Genomic DNA, 22,892 nt, shown 5'->3' on the forward strand with positions numbered 1-22,892 from the left:
CAACTGAGAGCCGTTCATTTCCACAAGCAGTGACACCAAGCGAGCTCATGTTACATTGCAGATACACTTTCAATCACAAAAAACTTCCTATTCTCAGTGGTTAAACTTTTTCATAGCCTGCTGAGGGTGCAAGCATGAAAAGAAATAAGTGAACCACGTTTCCTGTCACAATACACTGCATTTCCAGACAATATAACTGGTGCAGTTTTTATTTGTATTTTATAATAATTTATCATATAATTAATAAATAAATATGAATAACTTCCATTAGTCCATTAATTGGCTAAAGCCATTTTCTTACCTCTCCAGACGGCCTCCTCCTGTCAGGGAGCACTAGTGTATTAGCGTGGCTGCCCGGGACTATAGTAGATCCTATACTCATCCTGGGTCCCACTAACATGTAGCGTTTGTCTCCAGATCTGTACTGGATGCTGTGACACAGTGTCCCGTCATAATTAGTCTCTTGTAGATATTTGGAAGTATAGTCTGTGGATTTGGAGCACTGCATTGCAATCAGCACGATGATACTGATGAGAAAAAGTGCTGAAACTGAGCCCAAAGTTATCATGAGATAAAAAGTCACATTATTCTCCTCATCATCCTTTGTTGCACTTTTAACATCGGAAGCAGCAAAAGCCTCTTTGGGCTCCACAACTTTGACAATGACAGTAGCTGTTGCTGAGAGGGACACGTTCCCATTGTCTTTGACCAGTATGACCAGTTTATGCTCAGCCTCGTCTGTCTCTGTGAAGGAGCGAAGTGTTCTGATCTGTCCTGTATAGCGGTCCAAAGCAAAGAGACTGTGCTCAGTCACTTCCTGCAGTGAAAACAGTAACCAGCCGTTATATCCTATATCAGCGTCATAGGCTCTGACTTTAGTCACCAAGTGTCCTGCGTTGACATTGCGGGGAATCTCCTCCACACCTTCAGCAGAACCGTTGGAGCTGACTGGATACAGGATGACTGGAGCGTTGTCGTTCTGATCCAGAATGAACACGTTCACTGTGACGTTGCTGCTTAGTGACGGAGTTCCAGAATCTGTGGCGACAACTTGGAACTGGAACGTTTTCACTGTTTCAAAATCGAAACTTTTCAGCGCCAAAATATCTCCACTTTCTGAGTTAATGTTTAGAAAGGATGTAAATGTTTTGTGCTCATCTCCATTTCTCATAATGTTGTAAGATATAACAGCATTATCACCCTCATCACAATCATGAGCACTCACTGAAAACAAAGAGGCTCCTGCAACATTGTTCTCAACAACATAGAAAATATATGGACTTGTTGAAAACTCTGGGCTGTTGTCATTCACATCTGATACAGTCACACTTATTGTCCTCTGAGATGACAAAGGTTGTTCGCCACTATCTTTAGCAATTATAGTGACATCATACTTGGACTGCTGCTCTCTATCCAGCAGAGATTTGGTGACTATAGAGTACATGTTGTCTTGTAAAGATGGTGTTAATGTAAAAGGAACGTCCTCACTGATATAACAGATCACCTTTCCATTGACACCTGAATCTTTATCATTCACACTTATCAATGCTACTGTCGTTCCTGGTTTGGAGTCCTCAGGAATTGCTGTCGAAAAAGATGTCACCTCAATCTCAGGTATATTGTCATTTAGATCCACTATAGTTATTATAACACTTTTTTCTGTTTCTAGGGGGACTGGTCCTTTATCAGAAGCTTTAATATCAATTTCGTACCTATCATTTGCTTCAAAATCTATCAATCCTTTCACAATAATTTCACCGGTATTTGCATCAACTTCAAAAAGTTTGCGTAACTTATTATTTACATTATCGCCAAACGAATAAATCACCTCCCCATTTAATCCATCATCTAAATCAGTGGCGTTCACCTGCACGATAGTTGTGCCAATAGGTGAATTTTCTTTAAGTACCGCAGAATATGTGTCTTTGGCAAAAACTGGCATGTTGTCATTTACATCCAAAACATTAACAATAATTGCCATGGTTCCTGATTTAGCAGGCTTTCCTCCATCAACAGCTGTCAGCATTAATCTGTGACTTCTTGATGTTTCTTTGTCCAGAGGTTTATGCAAATACAAAAGAGGAATTTTACCATCTTTTCCTCTATCTTTCACCTCCAGACGAAAATGGTCATTTTGACTGAGCCTGTACTGTTGAATGGAATACACATCACTGTCCGGATCACGAGCGGCTTGTAGCTGAAAACGCGCCCCAGGTAAAGCAGACTCTGATATCTGTAAATGCGTCTCGTTGTCAGAGAAGGTGGGGGTGTGATCGTTTACATCCAAAACCTCAATAGCAACGTAATGCACCTCTAACGGGTTCTCCAGCACAGTCTTGATGTTTATAACGCAGCTGCTGATCCGTTCGCACACCTCCTCTCTGTCTATTTTTCGGTTAACGTGTAAGATGCCATGATTGTTGAGTTGAAACAACGGTTCCGTAGATCCAGAAACGATGCGAAATCCTCTGGTATTCAGAGCACTGTGATCCAGCCCTAAATCTTTCGCAATATTCCCAACAACAGCACCCACTGTTAGCTCTTCAGCAATAGAGTACCGAAGCTGTGCCGAAACAACATTGAAGGTAAAATCCAAGGAAACAATGAGAACGACCAGGCGCTCAAACCATGCGCTGCGTCCTCGTCGTGCCATTTTGTATTAAAAAACAACAAAACAAGACGACTGTAGATGTGCTAATCTAACATATCTACACAGGAACAAGCATTTTGAACAAAAATTGGCAATGCCTAATAATAATAAAAATGTAGGGGAAAGAGGCAAACGTATGAAGCCATCGCCCTCCCAAGCACGAGTGCTTCCTTTCGCGAAAAAGCATCAAACTACTCACGTGACGCAGAGGAGGTTCAACTGAGAGCCGTTCATTTCCACAAGCAGTGACACCAAGCGAGCTCATGTTACAGTGCAGATACACTTCCAATCACAAAAAACGTCCTATTATCAGTGGTTAAACTTTTTCATAGCCTGCTGAGGGTGCAAGCATGAAAAGAAATAAGTGAACCACGTTTCCTGTCACAATACACTGCATTTTCAGACAATATAACTGGCGTAGTTTTTATTTGTATTGTATAATAATTTATCATATAATTAATAAAAAAATATTAATAACTTCCATTAGTCCATTAATTGGCTAAAACCATTTTCTTACCTCTCCAGACGGTCTCCTCCTGTCAGGGAGCACTAGTGTATTAGCGTGGCTGCCCGGGACTATAGTAGATCCTATACTCATCCTGGGTCCCACTAACATGTAGCGTTTGTCTCCAGATCTGTACTGGATGCTGTGACACAGTGTCCCGTCATAATTAGTCTCTTGTAGATATTTGGAAGTATAGTCTGTGGATTTGGAGCACTGCATTGCAATCAGCACGATGATGCTGATGAGAAAAAGTGCTGAAACTGAGCCCAAAGTTATCATGAGATAAAAAGTCACATTATTCTCCTCATCATCCTTTGTTGCACTTTTAACATCGGAAGCAGCAAAAGCCTCTTTGGGCTCCACAACTTTGACAATGACAGTAGCTGTTGCTGAGAGGGACACGTTCCCATTGTCTTTGACCAGTATGACCAGTTTATGCTCAGCCTCGTCTGTCTCTGTGAATGAGCGAAGTGTTCTGATCTGTCCTGTATAGCGGTCCAAAGCAAAGAGACTGTGCTCAGTCACTTCCTGCAGTGAAAACAGCAACCAGCCGTTATATCCTATATCAGCGTCATAGGCTCTGACTTTAGTCACCAAGTGTCCTGCGTTCACATTGCGGGGAATCTCCTCCACACCTTCAGCAGAACCGTTGGAGCTGACTGGATACAGGATGACTGGAGCGTTGTCGTTCTGATCCAGAATGAACACGTTCACTGTGACGTTGCTGCTTAGTGACGGAGTTCCAGAATCTGTGGCGACAACTTGGAAGTGGAACGTTTTCACTGTTTCAAAGTCGAAACTTTTCAGCGCCAAAATATCTCCACTTTCAGAGTTGATATTTAAAAACAGCCCAGCACTATCTCCACTGCTTTCTCTCGAGATGTGATATGAAATATGCGCATTATCACTATCATCAAGGTCAGATGCTCTAACTGAAAATACAGGTGACACAAGGTCATTATTTTCATTAATATAGAACGTATAAGGGCTTAGAGAAAACTGTGGTTTGTTATCATTCACATCTGAAACAACCACACTTATTAACTTTTCAGATGACAGTGATGGCTCCCCAGTGTCCTTTGCAACAATTGTAAATTCATATAAAGACTTTTCTTCTCTGTCCAGGTGTGATTTAGTCACAATAGCGTACATATTATCTTGCAAAGATGGAGAAATAGCGAAAGGAACGTCCTCACGTATAAAGCAAGAAACTTTTCCATTTGGGCCTGAATCTAAATCATTGACGCTGATTAAAGCTACAGTTGTTCCAACTCTTGAATCCTCAGGAACCGATTTGGAAAAGGATGTGAGTTCAATCTCTGGGGGATTATCGTTAAGGTCGACTATCTTTATAATCACAGTTTTGTCTGAGGAAATGGGGAAAGGACCCTTATCTGAAGCTTGTATATCAATTTCATAACTTTGGTTTTCTTCAAAATCAATCACACCGGTCACTTTAATTTCACCTGTGCTTGAGTCTATGTTAAATAGTTTTTGCAAATGTGCATCAACTTCTTTCCCGAATGAGAAAACGATCTCACCATTTGCGCCCTCATCCAAATCAGTTGCATTAACCTGAACAACTAAGGTACCAGGGGCCGCGTTTTCATTTAACATAACAGAATATACATCGTTTGTAAAAACTGGGGAATTGTCATTAACATCAAGCACCTCAATCATTATTCCTATTGTTCCAGACCTCGCCGGCTTCCCACCATCAATAGCTGTGAGCACGAGCTTGTGCTCTCTCATAGCCTCTCTGTCTAACTGCTTCTGTAAGATCAGAAAGGGCATCTTACGGTCTTCGCCCCTCTCCTTCACTTCCAAACGAAAATGCTCATTGTGGCTTAGTCTATACTGCTGAACAGTAAACTGACCGCCATCAGGGTCGCGTGCAGGTTGGAGCTGAAACCTTGCTCCCGGTAATGTCGACTCAAATATCTCCAGTCGTTTCTCTTTCTCCGGAAAAACGGGGGAATGGTCGTTTACATCCAGCACCTCTACAGCCACATAATGAATTTCCAGAGGGTTTTCTAGCACGGTTTTAAGGTTGATTATACACGCGCTGCTTCGTTCGCAGATTTCCTCCCTGTCCACTTTCCTGCTGACATACAGGATACCGTCGTCCTTATTCAAACGAAAGAGGGGTTCCGCGGAACTGCCAACAATACGATAATCTCTGTCATTCAGCGTAGCTTTGTCAATGCCCAAGTCTTTCGCAATGCTTCCAACAACAGTTCCTTCTTTTACCTCCTCGGAGATGGAATATCTGATCTGAGCAGATGCTTCGCTCCAAAACGTTACCAAAGCCACCATGAAGGCGACGCATCCCCATCGCTTTGACCACGCCTGGCGTCCGCTTTGTGCCATCATGTACAGAAGAAGGAATAATTATTCCGGGATCTATAATTGTATAGTTAACAATAATTAATCAGCCGTTTTCTTTGCAAACTGCGCCCCATCGCCAGGACAGCCCAGACTCATAAAGAGCTAGTTTAGTGTTCAAGCTATTCCCACGTTATGCTGAAATACAGGGTTGGACCTTAGGATGATGACGAACAGCCTTTGACTCAACATTTGCTATTGTAACGACACCATGCGATTCAGAAAGTTATTGCAACACTGTTCATATGTAAATATAGTAACATCAAAAGTTCCTCCGATAACTGAAACAAACAGCCTGTTAATATGTAGTGACACATTTCATATTATTGTTATGCAAAACAATGTACTTCAGTCACAATCAGGTCCTTCTTTACAGATAAACTATTTACAAGTATCCAGACTGCGACAAAGGTCTTATTTCTGTGACATTTCAAGAAAAATACCAAAGTTAAAAAAAAACAACTACCTTCAGCACCACGGATAGCGACAACTCCCACTGCACTCAAACGCACCGTTATTTTTATACAGGACACACTTTTTGACGCAAGTACTGAACATGTGAGCGTTATGTAAAACATTATCACACACACTGTGTATCCCTTGCTGTCCAACAATAGAAAGACAACTTTGTGTGTATCCTAAAAAAATGAATGATGGCTGTACAAGATAGACATGCAGTTTTCCAACATCAGAAATGATAAACATGCTCCAACAAGTTTTACTTTCGATCGTCCATGTTTCTGAAATGTAACCTATATTCTCATTAATTCATGAAGGCAAAAAAAGTCTCTGACGCAACTGGCCATCAAAAATCAGCTACACTGAATTAGTCTGCTCCACATTGTACAGGTGCACCAATAAGGGCTGAGTTTGTTTCTTCAAACAAAAGTTTATGAAACATGAATTTCTGATCATTGTTTGATGTTGACCTGTGCAGTGTGTGTATTAAGATTGTCATTACATGAATACACCGCGTATTATTATTCAACTGTTATATTCTTTGTGCACATTTCTCTTACCTCTCCAGACGGGCTCCTCCTGTCAGGGAGCACTAGTGTATTAGCGTGGCTGCCCGGGACTATAGTAGATCCTATACTCATCCTGGGTCCCACTAACATGTAGCGTTTGTCTCCAGATCTGTACTGGATGCTGTGACACAGTGTCCCGTCATAATTAGTCTCTTGTAGATATTTGGAAGTATAGTCTGTGGATTTGGAGCACTGCATTGCAATCAGCACGATGATACTGATGAGAAAAAGTGCTGAAACTGAGCCCAAAGTTATCATGAGATAAAAAGTCACATTATTCTCCTCATCATGCTTTGTTGCACTTTTAACATCGGAAGCAGCAAAAGCCTCTTTGGGCTCCACGACTTTGACAATGACAGTAGCTGTTGCTGAGAGGGACACGTTCCCATTATCTTTGACCAGTATGACCAGTTTATGCTCAGCCTCGTCTGTCTCTGTGAATGAGCGAAGTGTTCTGATCTGTCCTGTATAGCGGTCCAAAGTAAAGAGACTGTGCTCAGTCACTTCCTGCAGTGAAAACAGCAACCAGCCGTTATATCCTATATCAGCGTCATAGGCTCTGACTTTAGTCACCAAGTGTCCTGCGTTCACATTGCGGGGAATCTCCTCCACACCTTCAGCAGAGCCGTTGGAGTTGACTGGATACAGGATGACTGGAGCGTTGTCGTTCTGATCCAAAATGAACACGTTCACTGTGACGTTGCTGCTTAGTGACGGAGTTCCAGAATCTGTGGCGACAACTTGGAAGTGGAACGTTTTCACTGTTTCAAAGTCGAAACTTTTCAGCGCCAAAATATCTCCACTTTCAGAGTTAATATTCAAAAATGGAGCCAATTTATTGTCTTCGCTTCCATCTCTGAGAATATGATATGAAATAAGTGCGTTGTCGTTCTCATCACGATCAAAAGCTTTAACAGAAAACACAGAGGTACCTGGCTCATTAGCTTCAGTCACATAGAAAGTATAAGGACTCAGTGAAAACTCTGGACTGTTGTCATTCACATCTGACACCACGACGCTTATTGTCTTTTCAGACGATAATGGAGGATGACCAGCGTCTTTTGCAGTTATTGTCAGGTCATAATGTGACTGTTTCTCTCTGTCCAGAGGTGTTTTGGTGACTAATGAATACATTTTGTCTTGTAAGGATGGTGATAACGTGAAAGGAACATCCTCACTTATGGAGCAAATAACTTTTCCATTGAGACCAGAGTCCAGGTCATTGACACTGATAAGGGCAACTGTAGTTCCAGGTCTGGAGTCTTCAGGGATGGAGCTTGAGAAAGAGGTAACTTCAATCTCAGGTGCGTTATCATTCACGTCAACTATCTTTATGATGACGCTTTTTTGTGTCGCTAGAGGAGCTAGGCCTTTATCAGATGCTTGAATTTCTATTTCATATCTGTCCTTCTCCTCATAATCTATTAAAGTTTTAACAATAATCTCGCCTGTTGATGGATTAATTTCGAAAAGCTTAAATAATTTTCGATTCACACTGTTACTAAAAGAATAAACTACATCCCCATTCGGCCCGTCGTCTAAATCAGTTGCATTTACTTGAATGACTGTTGTACCTACTGGAGCATTTTCATCAAGCATCACAGAATAAACATCTTGAGAGAAAACAGGCGCGTTATCATTAATATCCAAAACATTTACCAGAATATTCATAACACCAGATTTCGGAGGTTTGCCTCCATCCAATGCGGTCAGCACTAATGAATGGCTTCTTGCAATTTCCCTATCTAAAGATTTTTGCACAATTAATGTTGGTATTTTACCGTCTTCTCCTTTATCTTTAACTTCCAAACGGAAGTGGTCATTGGGGCTGAGTTTATAATGCTGCACAGAGAAAGGACCACCGTCTGTATCTCTTGCGGGTTGTAGAGGAATACGTACTCCAGGTAACACAGACTCGGAAATCTCCAACGTTTTCTCTTTTTCCGGGAAACACGGAGAATGGTCATTTATATCCAGCACTTCCACCACAACATAATGGACCTCCAGCGGGTTTTCTAGCACCGTTTTTAGATTCATCAAACACGTATTGCTTTGCTCGCACACCTCTTCTCTGTCAATTTTCCGGCTCACATATATAATTCCATTGTTCTGATTTACGTGGAAAAGAGGATCCGCAGTACTAGAAACAATCCGATACTTCCTCTCTTTCAACGTGCTTTTATCCAACTCCAAGTCCTTTGCTATATTTCCAACAACAGTTCCTTCGTTAACTTCCTCAGAGATGGAATATCTGATTTGCGCCGAGGCCATGGTCCACAAAAGCGCAGCGACCAAGCAGACGATCCACCTTCTTCTCGCCCTTTTTACCTCGCATCCTCTTTGTTCCATGATTGAAATTCAAAATGATACCGATTCCTCACGGGGTTAATAATCGTGCTGTAACAGATAAGTCCAACATAACCGCTATACAAATTTCCTTTCCTTTTCAGTAATATTAAAAAGGCTGGGGACGATATTTGACAAGGCAGAAGCAAGCCGCTTAGCAATGCTGCCAGTTTCGAACTGAGAGGGCTACAAAGAGGTGGAACCAAAATGCAATGACGACAAACTAAAGCCGTTATTTCCACAACACACTGACACCATGCGATTTCATCGCTCACTACAACGACATCAAAGTTTTATATTTATCATTTACGCAGAATTACATTTTTGCTTTTAATTACTTTTGCCCATGCGTATAGAGATTGTGGGGCGACAGTTCAAGTGAGGAGATGCCCTCTTTAGCTGAATGAACATGCAAACGGAAATCACATTATCCTTAGATTAAAGATAAACAATAACAAAAACCGAAAAAGAAATCCAGATAAAGTTATATGCATCCATAAAATGTTGTTTTGAAATGTAATGGTATATCATATTTTTGAATCTAACACTAAGTGGACATTTCATTAATTAAGTAAGTGGTTTTACACTTCTTAGACTGTATTAATAGGCACCATGGCCATGAGAGCAATACGTTTCAGCACCATGGACAGCGAATAATGCAACCTTAATGTTTCACCCAGGGACGTGTGTGACTCAATATGACAACAGAGAAGGCTGCAAAGCTCTGATCATATTATTGTCTAAAAATGACACTTCAGAATGATTTAAACGGTTCTCTATAAATGTAGTAAAGTACAATGTATAACTGATGAGGGATTTGGGTGTATAGTGAAAAAGTGGCAAATGGCAACGTGGATAGCAAAAAACAGTTTGTCAGCCTATAACAACTGTTGTTATTGTTACAACAATGCATGCTTCAAAGCACATACATTGTAATTAACTGCAGCTGGTTCACAATTTTATGATGTCGGACAACAACTACTCGGGTATTATGAACAATGGATAACTGATTAAACTTGTAAAACAACCAAAAGAATTTCACTGCAATTGGAAACAAGCCATGGTTTTCACAGAAGACTCTTACCTCTCCAGACGGCCTCCTCCTGTCAGGGAGCACTAGTGTATTAGCGTGGCTGCCCGGGACTATAGTAGATCCTATACTCATCCTGGGTCCCACTAACATGTAGCGTTTGTCTCCAGATCTGTACTGGATGCTGTGACACAGTGTCCCGTCATAATTAGTCTCTTGTAGATATTTGGAAGTATAGTCTGTGGATTTGGAGCACTGCATTGCAATCAGTACGATGATACTGATGAGAAAAAGTGATGAAACTGAGCCCAAAGTTATCATGAGATAAAAAGTCACATTATTCTCCTCATCATCCTTTGTTGCACTTTTAACATCAGAAGCAGCAAAAGCCTCTTTGGGCTCCACAACTTTGACAATGACAGTAGCTGTTGCTGAGAGGGACACGTTCCCATTGTCTTTGACCAGTATGACCAGTTTATGCTCAGCCTCGTCTGTCTCTGTGAATGAGCGAAGTGTTCTGATCTGTCCTGTATAGCGGTCCAAAGTAAACAGACTGTGCTCAGTCACTTCCTGCAGTGAAAACAGTAACCAGCCGTTATATCCTATATCAGCGTCATAGGCTCTGACTTTAGTCACCAAGTGTCCTGCGTTCACATTGCGGGGAATCTCCTCCACACCTTCAGCAGAACCGTTGGAGCTGACTGGATACAGGATGACTGGAGCGTTGTCGTTCTGATCCAGAATGAACACGTTCACTGTGACGTTGCTGCTTAGTGACGGAGTTCCAGAATCTGTGGCGACAACTTGGAAGTGGAACGTTTTCACTGTTTCAAAGTCAAAACTTTTTAGCGCCAAAATGTCTCCACTTTCTGAGTTAATATTTAAAAATGAAGCCAATTTATTGTCTTCGCTTCCATCTCTGAGAATATGATATGAAATAAGTGCGTTGTCGTTCTCATCACGATCAAAAGCTTTAACAGAAAACACAGAGGTACCTGGCTCATTAGCTTCAGTCACATAGAAAGTATAAGGACTCAGTGAAAACTCTGGACTGTTGTCATTCACATCTGACACCACGACGCTTATTGTCTTTTCAGTCGATAATGGAGGATGACCAGCGTCTTTTGCAGTTATTGTCAGGTCATAATGTGACTGTTTCTCTCTGTCCAGAGGTGTTTTGGTGACTAATGAATACATTTTGTTCTGTAAGGATGGTGATAAAGCAAAAGGAACATCCTCACTTATGGAACAAATTACTTTTCCATTGAGACCAGAGTCCAGGTCATTGACACTGATAAGGGCAACTGTAGTTCCAGGTCTGGAGTCTTCAGGGATGGAGCTTGAAAAAGACGTAACTTCAATCTCAGGTGCGTTATCATTCACGTCAACTATCTTGATGATGACGCTTTTCTCTGTTGTAAGCGGAGCAAAACCTTTATCCGATGCTTCGATTTCTATTTCGTACTTATCCTTTTGCTCATAATCTATAAGACCTTTAACAATGATCTCACCTGTTGTTGGGTTAATTTCAAAAAGCTTAAACAACTTATTACTCACACTGTTACCAAATGAATAATAGACCTCTCCATTCTGACCTTCATCCAAATCAGTTGCATTCACTTGTACGACAGTGGTACCTATTGGAGCATTTTCTGAGAGCGTAACAGAGTAAACATCCTTACTGAAAATCGGTGTGTTATCATTGACATCCAAAACTTTTACTAGAATATTCATTTCGCCAAATTTCGGAGGTTTTCCCCCATCCAATGCCGTCAGTACTAACGACTTACTTCCCGCTGCCTCCCTATCCAAAGATTTTTGCAAAACTAATATGGGTATTTTACCGTCTTCCCCTTTATCCCTAACTTCCAAACGGAAGTGATCGTTTTGGCTGAGTTTATACTGCTGCACGGAGAACTGACCACTGTCTAGATCCCTTGAGGGTTTTAGCTGAAATCTTGCTCCGGGCAACACAGACTCGAAAATTTCCAACGTTTTCTCTTCCTCTGGGAAAGTGGGAGAATGGTCATTTATATCCAGCACTTCCACTTCGACATAGTGCACCTCCAGCGGGTTTTCTAGCACTGTTTTCAGATTTATTGAACACGTACTGCTCTGCGCGCACACCTCTTCTCTATCAATCTTTCGGCTCACATACAGGATACCATTGTTTTGATTCACGTGGAAAAGAGGGTCCGCACCACCAGAAACAATCCGATACTTCCTGTCTTTCAGTGTGCTTTTGTCTAATCCCAGATCCTTTGCTATATTTCCAACCACAGTTCCTTCCTTCACTTCCTCGGAGATTGAATATCGTATTTGCGCTGTGGTCACGCTCCACAAAAGCGCAGTAACCACGTAGCTTAGCAAACATCCTCGCGACCCTCGTCTCTCGTATCTCCTTTGTTCCATGGTGAAAACCGATATCATCAGAACTCCGTTAAAAAAGCAAAAACTGCATCATAATGACAGAATCCAACTCTCAAATGTGAAGTTATCCATCCACTTCCCACAACGAAAGAAACGAACACAATAGTATTGCCAACAGCGGCATCAAGCTCACAAATGACTGCGACGATGTCGAGATGGGGAGTATGAAAGAGGTGGAACCAAAATGCACGATGACTAGCTCGTGTAATGCCTCTTTTTTGTATTACACTGACACCATGCGATCTAAATTCTTATTGCAGAAGATCATACAGCCAGTAGCACTCTGGCTGAATAATAGCCTGCATTGTTCTGAGTTTGTCATTCGACAGCGCCAGAATAGCAAGGTGAATATAAATACACGTTGTCTCTTCGTACCGTCAGCGCGAAACTTATTTTCAATAATACATAAAGCAAATCTTTTCTAAATGTTGAGATGATTCTGCACAACATGCGAGTATACACTTATGTGTATGACCAACTGGTGTTAATTAAAACACTGAGATACAGTGAGTGAGTGGTATGAACACCAGTTAAACTATCAGAGCACGTTCAGCACCTTGGACAGAGGTCACTTGTCATTGTCCTTCTGTCTAACTACCTATCACGATTTGGTGTAATTAAGTGAAAAGTTTATTTTTCAAATATTTAAAAAGATTTGCACAGCTGTCATATTGTCCTGGTAAATTTTCGGTATAGGTTTCATTATGTGCTGTCTAAAGGCTGGCGCAGGCATTGCACTCGTGTTACTACAATCGTCTCCCGTTTGCTACCTCATCAGGCAAGAACATCGTTAAATCAGCTGTTAGTTACTTCAGCTTCTTTCTTTTTTAATCACTAGTATAAAGAGAAGGTTAATTAATTATTTACTTAAAACAACCAATAATTGTAACTAAAACAAAACACACAAACGTTCAACTCAATTAGTAGAATATGCAGACAGGGCACCAGTGCGCTAAATCCAGTATTTTTAAAGGAAAAGACAATATAATGATCCTGCATGTCAAATTAGTGACCAGCTTGAGCGACTAATACAATTAAGATCTAATACACTTTTCATTGGTTATCCGGATTGACATTCACTGAATTCAATGTATCATTAATAAAACGAAAGCAAAAAATAAATATTATTTAGGGTAAATAGCTTTATTTGATTCCTTACCTCTCCAGACGGTCTCCTCCTGTCAGGGAGCACTAGTGTATTAGCGTGGCTGCCCGGGACTATAGTAGATCCTATACTCATTCTGGGTCCCACTAACATATAGCGTTTGTCTCCAGATCTGTACTGGATGCTGTGACACAGTGTCCCGTCATAATTAGTCTCTTGTAGATATTTGGAAGTATAGTCTGTGGATTTGGAGCACTGCATTGCAATCAGCACGATGATACTGATGAGGAAAAGTGCTGAAACTGAGCCCAAAGTTATCATGAGATAAAAAGTCACATTATTCTCCTCATCATCCTTTGTTGCACTTTTAACATCAGAAGCAGCAAAAGCCTCTTTGGGCTCCACAATTTTGACAATGACAGTAGCTGTTGCTGAGAGGGACACGTTCCCATTGTCTTTGACCAGTATGACCAGTTTATGCTCAGCCTCGTCTGTCTCTGTGAAGGAGCGAAGTGTTCTGATCTGTCCTGTATAGCGGTCCAAAGTAAAGAGACTGTGCTCAGTCACTTCCTGCAGTGAAAACAGTAACCAGCCGTTATATCCTATATCAGCGTCATAGGCTCTGACTTTAGTCACCAAGTGTCCTGCGTTGACATTGCGGGGAATCTCCTCCACACCTTCAGCAGAACCGTTGGAGCTGACTGGATACAGGATGACTGGAGCGTTGTCGTTCTGATCCAGAATGAACACGTTCACTGTGACGTTGCTGCTTAGTGACGGAATTCCAGAATCTGTGGCGACAACTTGGAAGTGGAACGTTTTCACTGTTTCAAAGTCGAAGCTTTTCAGCGCCAAAATATCTCCACTTTCTGAGTTTATATTTAAAAATGAAGTTAATTTATTGTCTCCGCTTCCATCTCTGATAATATGATATGAAATAAGTGCGTTGTCGTTCTCATCACGATCAAAAGCTTTAACAGAAAACACAGAGGTGCCTGGCTCATTAGCTTCAGTCACATAGAAAGTATAAGGACTCAGTGAAAACTCTGGACTGTTGTCATTCACATCTGACACCACGACGCTTATTATCTTTTCAGACGATAGTGGAGGATGACCAGCGTCTTTTGCAGTTATTGTCAGGTCATAATGTGACTGTTTCTCTCTGTCCAGAGATGTTTTGGTTACTAATGAATACATTTTATCTTTCAAAGATGGTGATAAAGCAAAAGTAACATCCTCACTTATGGAACAAATAACTTTTCCATTGAGACCAGAGTCCAGGTCAATGACACTGATAAGGGCAACTGTAGTTCCAGGTCTGGAGTCTTCAGGGATGGAGCTTGAGAAAGAGGTAACTTCAATCTCAGGTGCGTTATCATTCACGTCAACTATCTTAATGATGACGCTTTTCTCTGTTGTAAGCGGCGCCAGACCTTTATCCGATGCTTCGATTTCTATTTCGTACTTATCCTTTTGCTCATAGTCTATAGGACCTTTCACAATAATTTCACCCGTCTCTTTATTGATTTCAAAAAGCTTAAATATCTTATTACTCACACTGTTACCAAATGAATAATAGACCTCTCCATTCTTATCTTCATCTAAATCAGTTGCATTCACTTGAACGACAGTGGTACCTACTGGAACATTTTCAGAGAGCGAAGCAGAGTAAACATCTTTACTGAAAATCGGTGTGTTATCATTGACATCCAAAACTTTCACTAGAATATTCATTTCGCCGGATTTCGGAGGTTTTCCCCCATCCAGCGCCGTCAGTAGCAATAAGTGACTTCCAGCTGCCTCCCTATCTAAAGATTTTTGCAAAACCAATATAGGTATTTTACCGTCTTCTCCTTTATCTCTAACTTCCAAACGGAAGTGTTGATTGGGGCTGAGTTTATATTGCTGAACGGAAAAATGCCCACTGTCCTGATCCCGTGCGGCTTTTAGCTGAAATCTTGCTCCGGGCAACACAGACTCAGATATTTCCAACCTCTTCTCTGTTTCTGGGAAACTAGGAGGATGATCATTTATATCCAGCACCTCCACTTCAACATAATGGACCTCAAGCGGGTTTTCTAGCACTGTTTTCAGATTTATCAAACACGTACTGCTCTGCGCGCACACCTCTTCTCTGTCAATCTTTCGGCTCACATACAGGATTCCGTCGTTTTGATTTACATGAAAAAGTGGCTCCGCCACAGAAACGATCCGGTACTTCCTGTCTTTCAAGCTGCCTTTGTCCTGTCCCAGATCCTTTGCTATATTTCCAACCACAGTTCCTTCTTTTACTTCCTCGGAGATTGAGTATCGTATTTGCGCAGTGGCCACGCTCCACAAAAGTGCAGCGACCACGGAACCAAGCAAACATCCTCGTCTCTCGTATCTCCTTTGTTCCATGGTTAAACCCGATATCATCAGAAATCAGCTACAGGAAGAAAATCACTATGCTATGATCGACTATAACACTAGGCTGTGTGAAAATATTCATCCTTTTCCGACAACGACAGCCATGGAGGAAAATCGAGTATATTCCAAATGCAGCAGAAAGCTCTGACACGACCGTGCTAACACCGAACTGAGGACGCTAAAAAGAGGTGGAACCAAATTTTTCTGACATCACATGTAATGCTGATTTTTTTCCATTACACTGACACCATGCGATCAAAACTCTCATTGCAGACAATCAAATGGAAGTAACACATGAACTGAATGCTAGATTGTATGTGTCTTAATAAATTGTTGCTCATCTCGAGACATCTTCCAAAAAAATACTAAGTAAGGAAATTGATGAGCAGGCTGCTTATTTCTAACACAAACCCTCCTTCTGATCATAGGAAAACAAACCTTTTCAAAATGTGAAAAAAAGGAACCCAGCACGTGGGTACATGTAATACCTCATATGATTTAGTGATGTGAAATAAAACGTGAGGATAAAGTTACCTCGCCCTTGAAAAACATGCTGGGAAATTGGCGCAAACATGATCAGCACCATGGACAGCGAATACAACGAACTTTACTTGTCTATGGCTGCATCTGGTAATAGCATTCCCTTTCAAGTTTGTTAATAATGTACCACAGCCACAGGATTATTTCACGTTTTCTCCACCACCATACCCTACCAGTATTTCGTGTTATCTTTGATGGACTGTGGTTTGGGTATACTAAAGATGTCCTGATGGAGCTCAGTATACATCTAAAATAACTCTGCTTTTGTTTGTGTGAAAAACGATTATCTTCATCTGATTACAGCAGAGAGAATATGATTTCAAGCACTCACAGTTGGAAAATATCTTTCAAGTTTAACTATACGCTGTAGTTGGGAATGCATAAATATGAAACAACTTGTTCAGTCTGTTTCACTGTTTTTATCAGGTTATTAGAAAAAGAACATGTCTTGAAACTAAATAATACAAACTTTGACAAGGAAAACAAAAAAAAGCCGACAGGTCAAAGATTCGAGCATAAAAGCATATCAAGGCCACAACAAAGCTGTTACTACAGCAAAAAGGTAATCAGAGAAGCCACAACTTTCCGAATTTATCCTAATTATGTTCCAACAACTAATGAGTCATCAAAGTCCTGAAAATATTCCTCAGACCATAACCACGATCGAGATGTTTCCACTGTCTTTAATGAAAAGTTTTGTTGGAAACACTTCGCAATACAATACACAAAAGAAGCTGCTTAGGAATTAATGAGTATTTAGCCGTAATGACTTAGTAATTAATGAATACTGAGTGAGTGTTTCCTGAATGACTGATTTAAGCAACAAAGCAATAAAAGACTTTGTAAATGCTTTCAACGTATCCATGGCAAATGACGTAGTGCTGTTCTTTTGGGGAGGAGAAAGCTGAAAAAATATGTCTTACCTCTCCAGATGGTCTCCTCCTGTCAGGGAGCACTAGTGTATTAGCGTGGCTGCCCGGGACTATAGTAGATCCTATACTCATTCTGGGTCCCACTAACATGTAGCGTTTGTCTCCAGATCTGTACTGGATGCTGTGACACAGTGTCCCGTCATAATTAGTCTCTTGTAGATATTTGGAAGTATAGTCTGTGGATTTGGAGCACTGCATTGCAATCAGCACGATGATACTGATGAGGAAAAGTGCTGAAACTGAGCCCAAAGTTATCATGAGATAAAAAGTCACATTATTCTCCTCATCATCCTTTGTTGCACTTTTAACATCAGAAGCAGCAAAAGCCTCTTTGGGCTCCACGACTTTGACAATGACAGTAGCTGTTGCTGAAAGGGACACGTTCCCATTGTCTTTGACCAGTATGACCAGTTTATGCTCAGCCTCGTCTGTCTCTGTGAATGAGCGAAGTGTTCTGATCTGTCCTGTATAGCGGTCCAAAGTAAAGAGACTGTGCTCAGTCACTTCCTGCAGTGAAAACAGTAACCAGCCGTTATAGCCTATATCAGCGTCATAGGCTCTGACTTTAGTCACCAAGTGTCCTGCGTTCACATTGCGGGGAATCTCCTCCACACCTTCAGCAGAACCGTTGGAGCTGACTGGATACAGGATGACTGGAGCGTTGTCGTTCTGATCCAGAATGAACACGTTCACTGTGACGTTGCTGCTTAGTGACGGAGTTCCAGAATCTGTGGCGACAACTTGGAAGTGGAACGTTTTCACTGTTTCAAAGTCGAAACTTTTCAGCGCCAAAATATCTCCACTTTCAGAGTTTATATTTAAAAATGAAGTTAATTTATTGTCTCCGCTTCCATCTCTGAGAATATGATATGAAATAAGTGCGTTGTCGTTCTCATCACGATCAAAAGCTTTAACAGAAAACACAGAGGTACCTGGCTCATTAGCTTCAGTCACATAGAAAGTATAAGGACTCAGTGAAAACTCTGGACTGTTGTCATTCACATCTGACACCACGACGCTTATTGTCTTTTCAGACGATAGTGGAGGATGACCAGCGTCTTTTGCAGTTATTGTGAGGTCATAATGTGACTGTTTCTCTCTGTCCAGAGGTGTTTTGGTGACTAATGAATACATTTTGTCTTGTAAGGATGGTGATAAAGCAAAAGGAACATCCTCACTTATGGAGCAAATAACTTTTCCATTGAGACCAGAGTCCAGGTCATTGACACTGATGAGGGCAACTGTAGTTCCAGGTCTGGAGTCTTCAGGGATGGAGCTTGAAAAAGAGGTCACTTCAATCTCAGGTGCGTTATCATTCACATCAACTATCTTGATAATAACGCTTTTCTCTGTTGTTAGAGGAGCGAGACCTTTATCCGATGCTTCAATTTCAATTTCATATATGTCATTCACCTCAAAGTCTATTAAACCTTTAACTGTAATTACACCTGTTACTGGATCGACATTAAATAAATTTAATATATTTTGATTCATACTGTTACTGAATGAATAAACCACATCTCCGTTTGGACCCTCGTCTAAATCAGTTGCATTTACTTGTATGACTGTTGTACCTACTGGAGCGTTTTCATTGAGCGTCACAGAATAAACATCTTTAAAGAATATAGGGGCGTTATCATTGACATCTAAAACATTTACTAGAATATTCATGTCGCCAGATTTCGGAGGTCTGCCTCCATCCAGTGCGGTCAGTAACAATGAGTGGCTTTTAGCTGTTTCCCTATCCAAAGACTTTTGAACCACTAATATAGGTATTTTACCATCGTTCCCTTTATTCTTTACATCCAAACGAAAGTGATCGTTTTGGCTGAGTTTATACTGCTGAACAGAGAACTGACCACTGTCCAGATCACGTGAAGGTTTAAGCTGAAATCTTGCTCCGGGTAGCACGGACTCTGAAATCTCAAACCTTTTCTCTGTTTCTGGGAAAGTGGGAAGATGGTCATTGATGTCCAGCACCTCCACTGCCACATAATGGACCTCGAGCGGGTTTTCTAGCACTGTTTTCAGATTCATCAAACACGTATTGCTCTGCGCGCACACCTCTTCTCTGTCAATCTTTCGGCTCACATACAGGATGCCATCGTTCTGATTCACGTGGAAAAGAGGGTCCGCAGTACTAGAAACAATCCGATACTTCCTGTCTTTCAAAGTGTTTTTATCTAGTCCCAAATCCTTTGCTATATTTCCAACCACAGTTCCTTCGTTAACTTCCTCGGAGATTGAATATCGTATTTCCGCAGAGGCAACACTCCACAAAAGCGCAGCGACCACGCAGCCCAGCAAATATCCTCGCGCGCGTTGTGGTTTCCAGGTTCTTTGTTCCATGGTTAAACCCGAAGATTTCAGTTATCCATCACAGGATCAACAACTACGTTGTAGAAACAGAATCCAGCACTTTCTTCTAAGTTATTATCCACTCTCTTTCTACATGGTCAAAAATGGTTGAAGACAGGATGTTAACAAAGGCAACACGAAGCACAGAAAAAGCTGTGCGAACACGGAATCGAGAATGTTGTCAGGAGGTGGAACCTTCATGCAATGACGACACAACAAGCTCGTGCACTGCTGACTTTTTTGCATTACACTGACACCATGCGAGCTAACCTTTCACTGCAGAAGAGTTTAAGGGTTTGTATCAAATCTTATGAATAATAATATGTTTCGTAACTACTGCAAATCTCAGACCCAACGTAATCTATTAACAGGAAGTGAAAACTACATTAACCCTTCAGTAAACACTCATACTACATTTTCTAAATGTTTCAAAATGTTGTAAGTATTCTGCAGAGCATTTGCGAACATTTCTAGTTCCGATGATTAACTTGAATTACCTTAATTACCGAAATCTTGTCAGTATGGTTGTTTAATTTATGTTCCACTTGATTGAAAACACATTGGAAAGTGAGATTTATCATTTTCAGCACCATGGTTAGCAATCACTGACTGCAGCAGTGTGTAGCCAAAGTTGGTGAAAGTAATATGATTCGATTTTAGGATTTATATTAAAAACAATGGAACATAAACTGCGGCATCCTTTCTTTTTTCATGCTGCAGTGTTTCTGTTGTCAGTTAGTTCTTCTTTGTAGGAAACTTGACTTTTATCACCTAAACGCACAAGTAGCAATAGCTGTATTACTGTACTGTAACTACATCTTTATAACATCTGCTTTTTGAAGACATCTGACAAGTGCAAAGCAAGATAAGAAACATAGAAATATTGTAGGTCTACCTAAAATAAAGATACTATGACAGAAAAAAAAAAGGATATTAACACATAATATATTAACTACGTGATTAGGTTAAAACGCGATTAATATTACTATATTACATATGCTTAATCCAAAAAATGTACTGATATAACAATTTTATATTTTACAGGTTACCTTATTGCTATTAAGTTATTGATTTAATATTATTTAATAGTTTTGCCTCATTGCATCTTTAATTGTGTTGCCCATTTATTACGCTGTTACATACATTTGCCTTCATGATAACCCAGATAAACCCAATGTCAAAAGCTAGCTATTACCTTGTTTTTAGTTTAATTACATAGTGTTACCTAATTATTTTCTCTATCATCATACTTTACAACCATGTTGTCAATGAACAGTAATGTATTGTACTACAGATTTCACTCATGAAATAAGCAATAGTCTTTTACGTTGAACCCAGTCCAAGTTAAGCCATAAAAATATAATCTTTAAAACAAAAACAATTACACCTGCTATATCAAACAATATTCAGCTAACTGATTCCACACCATGAAATGAAAAACCTGTCCACTGTGCCATAGAAACATACATCATAGTATCAGTGTACTAAACCACTGCTCAAATCAAACAGCAAGCATGCCACTGCTTTCAGAAATCTCTCCATCTGCTACAAATTCCCTTCATATTTAAAAAAATCTGAAGTATTGTTTTACAGTCACTGACAAGAGTAAGTCCAACCAAGGACCATAATGTCTCCTTAATATCAACCAAGCACTTTAATTATTTGCCTAAACTTACCTTCCACTTAGGGTATGAATATGTTTTTTGACAAAGACAGGAAGGACTTCTCTGAAACATACATTTCTAACCGTATCTGAACAAAATACACCTTTAAAGTGGAATATGCTGGTGTTGGTTGTTGAATATGACATTTTGCACCATGTCTCATCTTAAATAAAACACCTATTATTTAAATGGCCTTACCTCTCCAGATGGCCTCCTCCTGTCAGGGAGCACTAGTGTATTAGCGTGGCTGCCCGGGACTATAGTAGATCCTATACTCATTCTGGGTCCCACTAACATGTAGCGTTTGTCTCCAGATCTGTACTGGATGCTGTGACACAGTGTCCCGTCATAATTAGTCTCTTGTAGATATTTAGAAGTATAGTCTGTGGATTTGGAGCACTGCATTGCAATCAGCACGATGATACTGATGAGGAAAAGTGCTGAAACTGAGCCCAAAGTTATCATGAGATAAAAAGTCACATTATTCTCCTCGTCATCCTTTGTTGCACTTTTAACATCAGAAGCAGCAAATGCCTCTTTGGGCTCCACGACTTTGACAATGACAGTAGCTGTTGCTGAGAGGGACACGTTCCCATTGTCTTTGACCAGTATGACCAGTTTATGCTCAGCCTCGTCTGTCTCTGTGAATGAGCGAAGTGTTCTGATCTGTCCTGTATAGCGGTCCAAAGTAAAGAGACTGTGCTCAGTCACTTCCTGCAGTGAAAACAGTAACCAGCCGTTATATCCTATATCAGCGTCATAGGCTCTGACTTTAGTCACCAAGTGTCCTGCGTTCACATTGCGGGGAATCTCCTCCACACCTTCAGCAGAACCGTTGGAGCTGATTGGATACAGGATGACTGGAGCGTTGTCGTTCTGATCCAGAATGAACACGTTCACTGTGACGTTGCTGCTTAGTGACGGAGTTCCAGAATCTGTGGCGACAACTTGGAAGTGGAACGTTTTCACTGTTTCAAAGTCGAAACTTTTCAGCGCCAAAATATCTCCACTTTCAGAGTTAATATTCAAAAATGGAGCCAATTTATTGTCTTCGCTTCCATCTCTGAGAATATGATACGAAATAAGTGCGTTGTCGTTCTCATCACGATCAAAAGCTTTAACAGAAAACACAGAGGTACCTGGCTCATTAGCTTCAGTCACATAGAAAGTATAAGGACTCAGTGAAAACTCTGGACTGTTGTCATTCACATCTGACACCACGACGCTTATTGTCTTTTCAGACGATAATGGAGGATGACCAGCGTCTTTTGCAGTTATTGTCAGGTCATAATGTGACTGTTTCTCTCTGTCCAGAGGTGTTTTGGTGACTAATGAATACATATTGTTTTGCAAAGATGGTGATAAAGCAAAAGGAACATCCTCACTTATGGAGCAAATAACTTTTCCATTGAGACCAGAGTCCAGGTCATTGACACTGATGAGAGCAACTGTAGTTCCAGGTCTGGAGTCTTCAGGGATGGAGCTTGAGAAAGACGTAACTTCAATCTCA

The 22,892-nt window shown here is 40.8% G+C and overlaps 6 protein-coding genes across 6 annotated transcripts in view; all 6 read right to left on the bottom strand.

Moving 5' to 3' along the window:
• Window positions 1-5,525, bottom strand: part of LOC138597932 (protocadherin alpha-C2-like) — a 139,240-nt gene extending 133,715 nt beyond the window's left edge. Inside the window, exon 1 of the mRNA XM_069669509.1 lies at window positions 3,168-5,525. Within this exon, the coding sequence (XP_069525610.1) occupies window positions 3,168-5,525 (2,358 nt within the window). The remainder of the gene's footprint in view (window positions 1-3,167) is intronic.
• Window positions 284-2,653, bottom strand: LOC138598442 (protocadherin gamma-A11-like). The gene has a single exon (XM_069670231.1). It carries the CDS (start codon window positions 2,651-2,653, stop codon window positions 284-286), a length of 2,370 nt encoding a protein of 789 aa, XP_069526332.1.
• A 926-nt stretch (window positions 5,526-6,451) lies between the features above and the next one.
• LOC138597798 (protocadherin alpha-8-like) lies at window positions 6,452-8,917 on the bottom strand. Its single transcript, XM_069669319.1, has 2 exons — window positions 6,560-8,917; window positions 6,452-6,469 (listed from the first exon to the last, which is right to left on the bottom strand). Exons 1-2 carry the CDS (start codon window positions 8,915-8,917, stop codon window positions 6,452-6,454), a joined length of 2,376 nt encoding a protein of 791 aa, XP_069525420.1.
• Window positions 8,918-9,248: 331 nt separating this feature from the next.
• LOC138597800 (protocadherin alpha-8-like) lies at window positions 9,249-12,356 on the bottom strand. Its single transcript, XM_069669320.1, has 2 exons — window positions 9,974-12,356; window positions 9,249-9,313 (listed from the first exon to the last, which is right to left on the bottom strand). The coding sequence occupies exons 1-2, from the start codon at window positions 12,354-12,356 to the stop codon at window positions 9,249-9,251; spliced, it is 2,448 nt and encodes an 815-aa protein (XP_069525421.1).
• Window positions 12,357-12,795: 439 nt separating this feature from the next.
• On the bottom strand, window positions 12,796-15,879 carry LOC138597801 (protocadherin alpha-8-like). Its single transcript, XM_069669321.1, has 2 exons — window positions 13,534-15,879; window positions 12,796-12,813 (listed from the first exon to the last, which is right to left on the bottom strand). Exons 1-2 carry the CDS (start codon window positions 15,877-15,879, stop codon window positions 12,796-12,798), a joined length of 2,364 nt encoding a protein of 787 aa, XP_069525422.1.
• A 245-nt stretch (window positions 15,880-16,124) lies between these two features.
• Window positions 16,125-19,709, bottom strand: LOC138597802 (protocadherin alpha-3-like). Its single transcript, XM_069669322.1, has 2 exons — window positions 17,352-19,709; window positions 16,125-16,151 (listed from the first exon to the last, which is right to left on the bottom strand). Exons 1-2 carry the CDS (start codon window positions 19,707-19,709, stop codon window positions 16,125-16,127), a joined length of 2,385 nt encoding a protein of 794 aa, XP_069525423.1.
• Window positions 19,710-22,892: the final 3,183 nt, after the last annotated feature.

The sequence above is a fragment of the Semicossyphus pulcher genome, unplaced genomic scaffold (genome assembly GCF_022749685.1).
Source record: "Semicossyphus pulcher isolate SPU_LCO1_2020_fin unplaced genomic scaffold, fSemPul1.0.p SCAF_2, whole genome shotgun sequence".
NCBI lineage: Eukaryota > Metazoa > Chordata > Actinopteri > Labriformes > Labridae > Semicossyphus > Semicossyphus pulcher.

What these genes read in the sequence shown, in the direction of transcription:
- LOC138598442 (XM_069670231.1), bottom strand. Translation starts at nt 2,653, where the DNA reads ATGGCACGACGAGGACGCAGCGCATGGTTTGAGCGCCTGGTCGTTCTC.
- LOC138597798 (XM_069669319.1), bottom strand. Translation starts at nt 8,917, where the DNA reads ATGGAACAAAGAGGATGCGAGGTAAAAAGGGCGAGAAGAAGGTGGATC.
- LOC138597800 (XM_069669320.1), bottom strand. Translation starts at nt 12,356, where the DNA reads ATGGAACAAAGGAGATACGAGAGACGAGGGTCGCGAGGATGTTTGCTA. An exon ending in AGTCTTCTGTGAAAACCATG is followed by an intron (nt 9,314 to 9,973) that starts GCTTGTTTCCAA and finishes ATGTTCATTCAG; the next exon opens with CTAAAGAGGGCATCTCCTCA.
- LOC138597801 (XM_069669321.1), bottom strand. Translation starts at nt 15,879, where the DNA reads ATGGAACAAAGGAGATACGAGAGACGAGGATGTTTGCTTGGTTCCGTG.
- LOC138597802 (XM_069669322.1), bottom strand. Translation starts at nt 19,709, where the DNA reads ATGGAACAAAGAACCTGGAAACCACAACGCGCGCGAGGATATTTGCTG. An exon ending in GGAGGAGACCATCTGGAGAG is followed by an intron (nt 16,152 to 17,351) that starts GTAAGACATATT and finishes GTCTGCAATGAG; the next exon opens with AGTTTTGATCGCATGGTGTC.